At 42.6% G+C, this 13,799-nt stretch overlaps 1 protein-coding gene across 15 annotated transcripts in view; it reads right to left on the bottom strand.

Moving 5' to 3' along the window:
• arvcfb (ARVCF delta catenin family member b) overlaps nt 1-13,799 on the bottom strand; it is a 250,929-nt gene that overhangs the window by 68,954 nt on the left and 168,176 nt on the right. For all 15 annotated transcript variants that reach the window (XM_005936879.3, XM_005936883.3, XM_005936880.3 and 12 more), the window contains 2 exons: nt 9,565-10,205; nt 82-587 (listed from right to left, as the gene is read on the bottom strand). In XM_005936879.3, coding sequence (XP_005936941.1) covers nt 82-587; nt 9,565-10,205 — 1,147 coding nt within the window. The remainder of the gene's footprint in view (nt 1-81; nt 588-9,564; nt 10,206-13,799) is intronic.

Here is a 13,799-nt window from a genome sequence, read left to right as displayed (position 1 = left end):
CTCTAACTTCAACCACAACAGGAAATGAGTGCAATCCTAAAATTACAAATTATTAATTTAAGTTGGAAATACGTATCTTACCTGTGATGAGTTCTCGTACTTCCATGTCGTTGGTCTTCCTCAGAAGGCGGATAAGGGCCGGGATGCCATCACAGTTCTTGATGGCCACCTTGTTGTCATTGTCCTTGCCATAGGAGATGTTGCGCAGGGCACCACAAGCCTTACGATGGACTTCAGACTTGGGGTGATCCAGAAGACCCACCAGAACTGGAATTCCCTTCAGCTGACGCACATCTTTCTTAATCTTGTCATTTTCGTAGCACAAGTGTTGCAGGTAGGCAGCGGCGTTGGACTTGACTGGGTCGATCGGGTGGCCTAGCATGGCAATGACCTCAGGGAGATCTGGGTCACGCCAGCGTGGGTCCTTGCGGATGCTGTCGATGGAAGGTGAGCGACGACCACCCATGCGGTCCAGACTGGCCATGCTACCCCTCTCTGGCTGAGCCAGTGGTGCTGAATACATCCCATGGATGTAAGGGTGGCGCTCATCGATCAGCTCAGCCTCAATGGGGTCATCTGGGTACCCTCTGGATGAAGAGAGAAGAGAGGACAGTTAGGACGAGGAAGATGGACGAGGTAAATGGGGGGTGACTCAGACAGATTTGTCCAAGAGAAGAATTAGGCAGCCGGGGGGAAACACTCTGAGAGAAGCTGACTGAGGTGAAAGCTGCTGACTAATGAGGGGAAAAGAGAAAGCAAAGGACAAGGCAAGTAAGAGGTGAAAAGAAGTGAGAGACAGAGGAGGACAAGGACACGGTACTGGACAGAAAGAGAAGGATCTGTGGTTCAGATCAGATTTTACCAGATTTGCCAGAAGCACTGTGATGCTAGTTCTTTGCAATAAAATACATATAGTATGCAGCATTCTTATTATTCCTCCGTGCCAGGTGGCAGCAACAAAAAAGTCAGACTTCAAGAAACATAAAGTCTTAGAAGGAGTGACTGAGAGACAGGAAAAGACTGGTGAAAGAAAAGACGGGCACTTCACAAAGAAACAGAGACAAGGCAATACCAAAGAAAATCCTTTGAAGGATAGCCTTGTGAAGTTTTTCCTTTTCTTTTTTTTTCTAGAAGCCACCACATACGGCAGAGAAAGGATTTGATGTCTTTTCCCCCAGGGAACAGCGAGAGCTCGGCTGTCCCCTCAGGGAGGACTATGAGCTCCTATGATACCTCCAGGGCTCCCTTTGCTCACAGTGCCAACTCTAGCATACAGTTGCTGAAATGTTAATGACCATCACTCTGGGACGCTTCTACCAGCATTACCCTTATTAGCGCTACTGACATTACAGCTAAGGACCTAAACAGTCTTCAGCTTTGCTAATTTTTCTGCAATGGAACTGAGTGGCAGAGAAAGAAGGGAGCTCATGGGGTCCGCTGAGGGGGGAGGTTCCTTTAATGATCCCCTATTTCCAAAGCCTCTCAGAGCCTGCTCTTTACAACTCTTTACTCCATAGACAGCCTCATCAAATTCCTGCTGGAACATGGATGAAAAAATAGGCGCTCAATTCCAGTGACAGATCATCGTTGCTAGAGTTCAGGTGACTTATTGTTTTTCTTTAATCATAGGAAAGGTTTTCTTTTTTTGTTGGGCTCAACTGCAGCAGCTCAGGTAAGCCAAATTTAACACTGGCAGAAAAGTTCAAAGGAACATTTTTGAAGCTTGTTTCACTGACATGTCTCCTTTGTCTATAAGGAGAATGTTTAGTAGGTAAAAATCTTAATATGGGAAGAGGAATATCATTACATGAGTGCACTTACGCACAGCCATTATCATACCTCGCCTACTCCACAGCTTGAAACTGCGTACCCTCATTACATAATACAGCTGCTCTCCGCTTGTGGTACTTGATATATGGTGGTTAGTGGTGTGACAAAATGGTGGTCAGTGGTAAGCTGACTGAGCTCTAGTTGTAATGTGTTTTTTATTAATTATGCTTCCCACGCATCGTCACTTTGTTTTTATGAACAAATTTGATGAATGTTTAGTGCTTACTTCAAATGAAAATCCTCTACTTCTTCACCTTCTCTATGTTGCGATGCAGTCTAGGTAGTAATGTCAAATGGTTGTAGTGATGTTGGCCCCGGTTTGAACACATTTTCTGTTCCCCTTGAAATTTAAGCCCAAGCCGTTTTCCAAAGAATCAGCCGCCGTAGTGAGTAGTTTACTACCTGGCAGGAGAAATCTCTGACATTTCAAAAAGCGATTTTCAATTGCTATCTGAGATCGCTTGTGAAAGAAAAATACAGACATGACATTTGCTCTTAGTCATTGCTTATAATGAGCTGACTAAATGTATCGGATGCAACAGGAGAAAAGTGACAACACAAAGCTGCGGGTCTTTTGGAAGTTCCCCACAAGCATCTCTCCCGTTCACGTCTCCTCTTATTAAGACGAAAGCTGTGAAGGTGTACGTCAGTTTTTTTGTTTCCTTTCCACTCTATGTTACAACCAGATTTTGGATGGTTTGCATAGTGTGGGTTGTTTGAAACAGCACCTTTTGTAATGATAGCTGTGGAGTGCAACAAATTTAATCAGGTTTTCACAGATCTCAAGTGCATGAAGTGTGCAAAGGTACTGGAGACCTTCCTAGGGCAAAATATGTATAGAACAGGGTGTTTAAAGCATATTAAGGCCGACAAGTTGATATGGTCCTGCATACTCTTTACAGCAGCAGGCAATTTTCCATATCTGTGTGCTATCAAAAGCCCTCCACAAAATAACGAGAGCTGGAAGGCAAATAGCACAACGTTAAGTGCTTGCACACCTAAATCAGTCATCTCTCTGTTTCTAAGTTCAGCACGGTGGAACAAAAAGGACATTTTGTTATTACTGCTTTTAAAGTCATTACATAAAATATATTTTGTTAATTTGTGCTAAACTTTGAGCAGTCAGTTTATCTCAATGTTTTTTCCGTTCTTTGCCAGATAAGAGACTTGGATGCTTAGGGGCCGTTGTATAATCAATAGAAGCTGGTTAAAAGTTGGCTGCAGGACACGTGCCCTCCCTCGTTTGTTGCGTTGTTTTTCCCATAACTGACATTTTGGCTTTTATGGTACAACTTGGTGCGTCTTACTGCCAGAAAAATCGATACGAGATGTACTAAAAGAAAAACTCCTGCTTAACTATTGTAAAAAGATTCTAAATCTCCTATTCAGGTGGATGGAAGGAGGATTAATAGAGATGGAGTAAGACAACAAGGCTGTCAAGAACAGCCCTGCGGCTAAATGCTGCAAGTTAACTAAATTGAAAGAGCTGTGGTGCTGAATGGCTGTAGCTTGAAGGCATATGTCAAGTCACAACAAACCTGAACTGCAAAGGGCATTTGGTGTATTCTCCGTGTTTACGATTCTTTTAAAAGTTTCTTTTTCCTCTCTAATCTTTATGGAACATTTTGGGGAGCCACAAATCTCAATAGCAGCCTGTAACCACAGTATGGAAGGAGGGGCCAATCACGAGCGCAGAAGCCTGATTACAGCACATCATTTGGACAACAACTGCTGCTCTGAGGTTTGGCAAAAAACACTGAGCTTCTTGACACACTACAAGGAAAAGGAGGGAAGTTTTAAGCGCATGTGCACGTGCTGCTGGTTTACTAATTGCTTCCATGTGTACGCCACGATCCAAACACATACAACAACATTTAGAGATCTCTTTCGCTATAAAGTATTTGACTTGACAAGGCAAAGAAAGGCAGAAATTACCCCGCTCTAAAAGAAGGGAAGTTCACAATCTCAGCATCAACAACACTGCACACACACACACACACACACACACACACACACACACACACACGCAGACACATTATCTGCAGTGCCGTGTTTCTCATGCACTTTCTTTAACGTGCACTTCAATACACAGATAAGATGTACAGTTGTGCAGATCGTGCCTCATTTAGATCTGGGCCAACGTGGCGGGGCCGGTGGTGAAGCAGACATCTTGAGGCTGAGTGATGGGAATGTCAGGATTTGCATTTAAATTGGCGCCATTGTGCGTGCAGGGTAGGGTGTATTCATAGGATGTGAAAGGGTTCTTTGCAGCCAGATATGATGATGCTCTGAGCATGATTACAGAAGATCACTCTCCTCATGTTAATCGAGCTGGTAAATGTCCAGCCTATTTGTGTCGTGTACGACTGCGCGGGCGCGCTTGTTTTGTTTTATGACACAAAGAACAAAGAAGAAAAGATAAGCAGATACAGTAGATATGAGATGTGTGCATGGCTGCAGAGTTTGGTATTCATCGATTTGTTTGAACTCTGTCACATCCTCACTATGCTCCCATTGCTTCATCGTTTGTCAATTACTTGCATCGCATTTCAGTCACGGCCATGCATGAGCCTCATCTTCTGCAGGCCCATAAAAAGAGGCGACTATGAAGGATTACAGGCTTAGAAGATGTTTGGATTTCATATGTACAAATACCATCCTGGCATTTATGAGGTTTTCAGTGACTGTCCCTGTTGACAGTTTGCTCATTTTGAATTAATATTGTTTTATCGTGCATAGAAGTCATTGTGGAAATGGGAAGTGAAAGGAACGGAGCTGGAGTCTTTCCATCCAATCACTTTTTAATTACTCTGGTTTTCTGATAGCATTTTCTTTTACATAACTACTTGATTTACTTATTTTTTTAATAAAGTAACATTGTTTCATTGACAGAGTGGAAGTATAACTACCCTGCTTCCACAGATGGGAATAATACGGAATGCAGCAACTTCAAAAAAAAGTGGTAAAAAAGTGGACAAAGACAAATCAAAACTGGAAACTGACCAACTGTATTAAAAAGAAATGCTCATTTTGAATTTGAGGCCAGCAACACACGTCAAAGACACTGGAACAAGATAAAGTAAGTAATGCTAAACAGGAATCTCAGATATCTTGTAACTGGTTGTTTAGCAACAGGTCATCAGAATGATACAAAGAGCAATTACAAAGCAGGAGCAGAAATCACTTCTTGTGCTCAGGAAAACAATGATCAGCAAAGATAGTCCAGGGCAACCTCACAAATGCAAAATCCAGAAGCATCACCATCTGCTATGGGCCAAAGATCTTTTGCATGGAGCAGCAGTGCACGAGTGTCCTGTACAAATGCACTCATGCACTTAACAATATGAACCGATTTCATGGCAGGTCTGGCTTGTTTTAGCACTCTGGATGCTAAAATAGCATCCTGCAGTCCAAACCTGTCACCCTGTAAAAACACTAGAGACGCTGATGAGCAGGTGAAATCCTGCATCAGGCAAGAATAAGAAACAATTTGCTTTCAAAACTGCAACAACTGCTCTCCTTATTTTAAGCGTTATTGAGGTGATGCAACACAGCTGTAACTTTTTTCAAAAGGAGCACAGAAAAACTGAAAAACTACTCTTGCTCTGGTTGGATTTGAATGCCTCTTGACAAGATGGGACAAGGGAGAAAATGCCTGAGTTGGCTAGTGTCACTACAGACAAAAGAGGATAGAAATGACCCCCTCCATCCACCGTCCCACCCCACACTATGCAATTACGCGGTCACTAAATGTGTCTGCATGTATTTACATGTCTGTGTGGGGGGAGTGACCCCCAACGCTGACTGTCCAAGGAGAGATGAGCCATTAAAGACTGGTTTAAAAAAGCTTCAGTAGTCTGGCACGGTTCAAAAGCAGCTATTAATCAACCTGGCCCTGAGGACACCCACACCTGAAAGGTGCTCGTGGACACACGCAGTGTGTCACACACACATTAAGGATGTGCTAGGCATTCACATTCAGACAGTGTGGGGGATGGGGAGAGGAAGGAAGAGCAACATGTATCTGCAAAGCCTGAGCAGGAGTAAGAAAGAGATGCCAGATATATATATATCTATATCTATATCTATCTATCTATCTATCTATCTATCTATCTATCTATCTATCTATATATATATATATATAGAGAGAGAGAGAGAGAGAGAGAGAGAGAGAGAGAAGAGAGAGAGAGAGAGAGAGAGAGAGAGAGAGAGAGAGAGAGAGAGAGGGAGGAGAGAGAGAGAGAGAGAGAGAGAGAGAGAGAGAGAGAGAGAGAATGACACAAAATATCAGATAAAGCTCCATCAGGCTTGTCTAATTCTACACATCACACACTATACGGAAGCTACAATTAGCACCTGCTGCTTGGAGTTTTCATTCATGAACATAAACCGTAAAAAAATGATCCCTCCTTTCAATGGTTGGCTCACAGATACAAAGCAGAGATTCAAAGTTAAGTTCTTTTACAGGACATAAGGTATCTCATGTCTGATGTTCACTAAGATTACTGAAAAAATGTTCGACTGTGTTAACAGATGACAAAGGGAGAAGCTGAAGGTTGAAGAAGAGAAACAGCAAATGCAGATGTTGCCATGTAAAGAAATTCACGATGTGATCCATCTGTTAACATCCTGTCATGTTATGGTTCACCTTTCTGGCTCAATGACCGTATGCAAGTCTCTGCATTTTTGTATGTATGTGTACTTCATAGCTATGGTAATACAAGACTTTCAAATGAGGCACATCCAGAGAAGCCCAAAAAGACATCATCATTTCTGTCCATGAGCAAACACTCAGCGGACTCCACGGAGGTGACAAAATGAGTGCTTGACTCCAATGCATAAAGAGGTTTTATTACAAAACATCTTCATTTCTGAGCATAATTGAGGGCTTGCAACGTAATGATAAGCTGTTATTAAAGTCCTTAAATTCCCAGATTTATTACAGCACGCTGGGTTAGCCAGTGCTTTCTTGGAAGAATATTAATTGTGCTTCGAGTGCTCAGGAGAGACTGGGCACTCGGGAGTGAGCTCACTGTCACTGTTACTGTTACTGGAAGGGAAAAGGCTGTTTGGATGCTGTTGTTTTGACACGAGTGCAGGAAAAACTAAGCAAAGAAGAAAGAAAGATCGTCTTTCTTTGGACAGCAGTCATCCAAGAGCTGCTACAAATCTGTGTTTGTGTGTGTGTGCGCAAGTTTGTGTGGGCAATCACATGAGCAGCTGTCAGTGTGCATGTCTGAGGGGTGTATGTGGCTGTTAGGCCTGTGTTGTGACACATGTAAGGCAGGCTACAAATTGCCTGTCAAAGAAAGCGCCTCTCACAAAGCGGATGGGGGAGTGACTCATTTTGTGAAGATGTGGATTATTATTAAGTGTGTGTGTGTGTGTGTGTGTGTGTGTGTGTGTGTGTGTGTGTGTGTGTGTGTGTGTGTGAGACACAGACAGGTACTATGTGTGTAATTGTCAGAGCTAAGTCAAAAGTGTGTAAAGACAGATATTCTGATTAGCCATCTGTTCTTCGGAGCCTCATCCGCATCAGTGTACTCTGAAATGCACAAGTGGGTCTGTACATAAGTTTAATTAAGATGCTGGATGAAAGCAGACTTCTGCATCACTGTAAAACATGTGTTATCCTTCTTTTTTCATGCCTTTGGATGACGGATTGCTACTGAGAAATGAGACCTTCCACGACCCTTTTGGTTTCCTTCAGCAGCCTATGGAGGATTTCTATGTCATGTCCTGAACTCTATGAACAAGTGCCTTTCTCAGTGAGTAACACTAGCTAGAAAATTCAAGTTAACAAACTGTTCAACGAATGACTGGCTCCCAAGAACTTCACATAGAGAATAAGAAGGAAAACTTTCTGCTTCAGCTCTGCTAATTCCTCCGAACTTCTGGGCCTGGTCTGGCAATTTTCACATTAGTCTATTAATAATAGAGTAGCTCAGTTACCACTATATGGCTAACTTTATCCTGCTTGCTAATCTCATTGCTTATTAAATCATATGTGTAGAGTGACAAGTGATACTGATTTTGGCCAATAATAAGTAACTGTTGCTTTGTACTGAAACAGACTAATTTTCCGGTAGCCATACCTTTGTTATGCAGCATGTATCATTGGTCAACTTTAGTTTCAACATGCTGATATTGAGGCAGAAACACTGATCTTTCAGCTAGTGTACAAGATTCATAATGTCTCTATGGCAACTGACATACAGATGTTTACTTCAAATACAAAGTAACATTTATTTTTCTGTGTATTAGCTAAATTTACACAGGTAACTCAAATGTAACATTTGCACATTGTTATGCTTATTACACTTACAATTTAACGGTCACCAGAGGGGTTACATTTTAAGAATTGGCATTATTTCCTGTCTCGTGCACCTTTATCATTCTACACCATTAACTGAGGGTCAAAGATGGTCATAACAAATGCTAGAGAGAGGAAATTCCTATATTTCCACTTAAAAACCCCTATTGTTGATATTAATGTGAGGGTTAACGTGCCTGACCTGTAACAAAATGTTCAAAACCGTTCTCTTTCTTCTTTTTGTGTCGTTTTAAACACTGCTCACAATCATATGTAGCAGTAATTAAACTATTTAGGTTTATGATTTATATTTAGATCAACACTTTTCAATAAAAGAAAATATATTTGTCACCATCCGTGTAGAGTTGACGATGACATGAGCCGCATGGGGCCGTTGCCACTCCGTCTTTATTCTGAGTTACACCTTCCTATTGCATTTCTAATGGTGCCAATAATTTAATATGTTATCTTTCAAATTCTCAACTTCGGCTAACCTTCTGGACGTGGATGTCATTAATAACAATGATGTCCTGGAAGTTATGGAGAGCCTCTTTAAATACAACTAAAACCAAACACATCCAGACTCTTTCCTCTCTTGCTCTTTGCTGCACTTAAACCTCCACAGCCTGTCTTTAGACTTGGCTTCAGGCCCAAACATTTTAGCCCTTAGATTGGTGGAGGAAAGGTGTAGGAACTTGAAAATATCCATGTGCTACAGATCGCTGATTGAAAAGAAGTCTTTAAGACACACCAAGTCGACTTCAAACCCTCTCTTCGATTTACTTGAGAGTGGACATTTTTCTCAGGTTCTCCTTTGGGCGGCAACAAACTGATTGGAAACTATTAGGAGACAAGGGTCCATTTTGGGATCTTATTGTTAGAGGCTGACAAGCTTTTTTCTGCCCAGCGGAGCCAAGTTTTATGCCTCTCTCTACAAAGGATCCTGAAAAAAAGGAAAGGCTTTGAAAGATAGCTGACAAAAGCCCGCTGTCCTCTCCGACTCTCCCTCATCATGTCTCTCATTCCCACCTCTTTACCCCTGACAGAAAAACATGTTCACTATCTACTTGGAGGAAAACAGCAATCAAAACCAACTTATTCTTTGCTTCCTTTCTCAAACAAGGTGCTCACAGACAAGAGACATCTGTTTACTATGATGTAGTCTTTTTTTTATGGTGTAAATGAGACAAATACTCTCTCATTGCAGAGTTCACTTGTGTTAACACAAAGTATCTTAAGCATAAAATACTCCAAAACAGAATTCTAGTGCAAAAAAGTAAAATATATACACTGTATGAACTTGCACACCTTTACCAAATTATTATTCCCCATAAGCAGTAGTAGCAGTATAAATGGCTGTATATTACGATCTCACTATGTCAAATATTAGCCAAGGACTCTTTTGTAAAAGCAACCCTCACCTGACTCGGGGGCCATCACGCAGCGGTTCCCGGTGGGTGCGCCCACGGTTGGCCCCTGGCAGGGTGCGTCGGTTGGCAGTGGAGTAATCAGGCTCCAGCTCATATGGCTCTTCTTCTTCGGGGCCCAAGCTGCGGCGATCATCCTCCAGACCATACGGCTCAGGCTGGAAGCGTTCTGGTTGTGAGCGGTTCAGATCCACAGTGCTGCTGCCCATAGGCACCTGGGGCTGCGCCACATGGCCATAATCATCCTTTCTGATAGGCAGGGTGTAGCTATTCTCCGGCCGGTAGCTATTAGGCATGTATGGGTACCGCGGCGGCCGGTAGTTGACACCACGAGAAAGACTGCCGTAGTTATCCGTCAAATCGGTGTAGCCATCGTGAAGACCATAATGGCGAATGTACTGGCTCTCCGGTGTCTCTCCGTATGAATCGTTGTAGGAGTTGTTGTAGGAGCGCGTCAGGGTTGAGGTTGCTTGAGGCGTTATGAAGCGGTCACTTCCATTCTTCAGGTATCGCCGGTCAATGGAATCGGTGTAGCTGCCCAGCGGGGACGTGCCTTCAGGCAGCGGCAAGCCATCGGGGCCGAGGGGCACCTGACGCACTGTCCGAGTGGTCACCGTCTTCACCATCTTAGTCACCTGCATGGGGAAACAGATACACACTGTCAGACAGCGTAGAACAATGTTACACCAAACCTATGCTTAGGTTTAAATACAGTGGTCAGCTTTAAGCTGACAACACACATAATAAATGTGAGCACTTGGAAATGTTAAGGTTTAACTCAATCTTTAAACCCTCATGCCAACGAGGCATAGTACTAACTGACCGATATTCAATTTTCAGCCTGTGTAACACGTTGATTGTTAGAAAAAAAGCAGGCAGTACATCCGATCTGCTTTAAGACAAACGCTCCAAATTTAAACCCCAGATGCTGTGTGTACACAGGAAGTGCAAATTCAGGCTGAATAGTGCTGCAACTGAGCCTGATGGAAGTTGTATAGCTCCACTGGACCTTGAGTCCCGAATGGCTCCAGATGAGCAATGTAGCATCACAGTCCATAGCTGAGGGACTGTTAAAGCCAGACCTGCGTGCACGCATTTCTCAAATTCGCATCATCCTTGAGCTAAATAACTCTGCTTCCTCTGCTGTCTGTGTTGTTTTCTGGCTGGAGAATGACAGACAGCGACTCCCTCCTTGGGCTCTCTGCCCATACAGAAAGCAATTTGCTGCCCACTGAATTCTGCTGTGGCTGATAATTGGCTATTTTGTCCATGGCTATAAATTCATCTTTAAAATTAATGAAGCTGATGAAAATTAACCGTCATCTGCAAGGGGCGCAGGTCTGATGTAGTTCACGTCGTGCCTGACAAGGTGTTGCAGAGAGTTTTGTTCCCTTAAAAACTTAAAATCTAAGGAAAAAGACAAAAAAAGACCCTGCTCATTCCTGATTCCGATGGGCTTCATTTTCAGTACCGGCCCTGTTAATCTGAAAACGCCGTCTTTATTTTCCCATCAATGCCATGATTCTGATTTTAATCAGGAGCAGAGGCACGTAATAATATCATGGAACCACAATGAAGCATTAAACCGCACCACAAAGGACGGCGCCAGGAGCAAACGCATAAACCACATATCAGTTGTTAAACACGGCATCCTCATTAACTTGCTTGAAACAAATAGAAATTTTCACTGGCCTTGTTTCTTGGTTACACTCTCACTGTGAGCTACATAAGACAGCCTATTTCAGGAACGTCAAGGTTCATTTCCATGTTTTAAGCACAGTAATTACTGAATAGTTTGCATTTGTTTCTAACTGCACAAAGCTGAGGTGGAGTGGCATAGTAAAAAAAAAAACCCAAAGAGCTCATTTGCTTGAGTTACATCAGCTAAAGGATGTGCATGACCTTAGAATCACAATAATGAGCGTGCTTTCATCTTGTTCACTGTGGCAGGTCATAGCAGGACCTCAAGTCTAGACTGCTCTGGTGCTACTTGCTGGGCTTCGGTGACCCAACAAGAGCTAGAGGCTGAATGTCATACCGTGCATGAGGTGGCTACATGTGCACAATAAATAAATAAACATTTCTAGTATTTTTTAATCACATTTGGTTAATATTTGGTGCCATTTTATTCTGACAGAAACTGAGACGAGGGTATGTTGAATGCTACAGCTTCCCAGCCTCGACACGCCCGGCTGCCTTGTACTAACACAGCTTTTTAGACGATTTGCAAGGGCTGCAAAGGGAGCTATCGGATAGGTTTCAAACGCTCTTTGATGTGCGCTCAAGTTCACAAGGCGTTAAACCGTCACGCACGGGTAGACGAGGGACCAGGGTTTCAGAAGAGCCTCTGAAATATGCTCAAGTGGTGTAAACAGGCTCAAAAGAGAATTGCTAAATTGGTTGCAAATATATATGAATATGTAGCAATACTCAAGATTTCTGTGTTTGTACATGCTTGGAAAGTCACAGCAGTACTGAAAAATGTTTAACAAAAAAACAAAGCAAACAAAAAACCCACAGGCAGTTAAGACACAGTCCTAGACTGTTTACCAAACTGTTAAAACAGAGGGGAAAGTAGCAGGCGTCAAACTGTCCACTTTACAGCACTGCAAGACATTTCACAACCTCTGTGGCATTCACTTTATCGGGCGCTTAAATTGACAAGGTGGCCATGGGTTAGTGAGGCAGAACTGAGGGAGTGATCAGATTTTTGAGCAGCTTGTGATTGCAAAACCTTAGATTAGTTTTCATCTTCTCTTAAAGAGAATGAGGAAAATTAAAACTGTTATTATATCTTGGGAAAATTCAGGCAGGCGGGGGGAGGCAAGAAACAACACAAATCACACAGGCTCGGCGTCCTTTACTGGGTCTGTCTCAGATAGCTCAGATAGGGTGGGGGTCGAGTTGGTGACCGGGGTGGGGGTGCGTGTGGCAGGCCTGGACTCCACTAACAAGTTGTCAGGTACCAACAATGGATGGTAGGTGCGACGGGTGATGGTTTTCACCACTTTGGTGACCTGAAGTTGAAGGGATTCGTGGGAAAATTTGTTTCATTACACACTGATCCATACAGTTCTGATTCACATAGTCTGAGTGTAACAAGCAACGGTGTGCAAAAGAGAAACAGCTTAGGAATAACAAAATGATCTAATAAACAGATACACTGCTATTTTAATGAGCTGGAATCACCACTAAACCACAGATGTGTAAGAGAAGTCTCCTCCAGTGCCAGTGGGACCTTAGAGGAGGGGTCAAATATTTGTGAAGGAGTAAAGCTCTTCCCATAATTCAGATATTTAGCTACTATGTGTTTTCCGTCATGAGACTGTGATATTCTTTCTTTTAACTGTTTGAAACCCAAAATGGCCACAGCTGGCCGGTCAGAGTGTTTCTATTTTTTGGATCAAAAATTTTTTTGTACACACTATATGTTAATAACATCAACACCTAGCAATAAATCCGTCAGATGACTGTTCATGTTATAATGTCGGGTGTGGAGCATCCACAGCTATTCAGTCTGGAGGAGGCTGTAAAGCTTTGTGAAAGGAGGCTGATACAGGTCGATGAGCCAATGAAGCTCACTTCTGATGGATGACAGCGACACCAACATTTTTAAGGATTTCAACTTTTCTGTTGGCCTGAGTGACTGAAGCTTTCTTTGAGGTGGAGCTAACATTGCTGGAGTCAAACATTAGCATAATGTTAGCTTATAACCAGCTGTTCTTGTTGTTGTTTAGCTGGCTCTTGGTAACTGTCGAAGATGGGAGGGTAGCAATTCTGATCTGCTGACAGTAACTGGGACAAAATTGAGAATGAAAAGGCGTGTTTATGCCTATTTTAGTGTGTTAGAGCTCTGATTTCAGTTTAGTGCATGAGGCTTGAGATGAGCAGGAAAAGGACGAGGTAGAAATGTGGAAGGGGAAAGGAGTGGTGGAGGTGCCAGATCAGGAATCAGATCAGGAATCTGGAAGATTCTAATAGGATACTATATCGGTAAAGACCCTACAATAATACACAGAAAACAGATATATGTATATATATATTAAAAAAACCTCATCTTAAGTGCGTCATGGTTCCATATATGGCACTTATAGCAGAATTCAAACATAATGTGTTAAGCATAGGTTACCTTTTCGTGACACTGAAACTTCAGGTTAAACGTACCTCTCTAACTTATTAAAAGCAGTTTTTAAAAAAGAAGTCCAGATGTAGAAGCCTATGGGGGGGGG

The sequence above is a fragment of the Haplochromis burtoni genome, unplaced genomic scaffold (assembly GCF_018398535.1).
Source record: "Haplochromis burtoni strain Fernald_Lab_line unplaced genomic scaffold, NCSU_Asbu1 Contig_226, whole genome shotgun sequence".
Lineage (NCBI taxonomy): Eukaryota > Metazoa > Chordata > Actinopteri > Cichliformes > Cichlidae > Haplochromis > Haplochromis burtoni.
The sequence above is the reverse complement of the archived record's forward strand: the minus strand, read 5'-3'. Positions and strand labels throughout refer to the sequence as shown.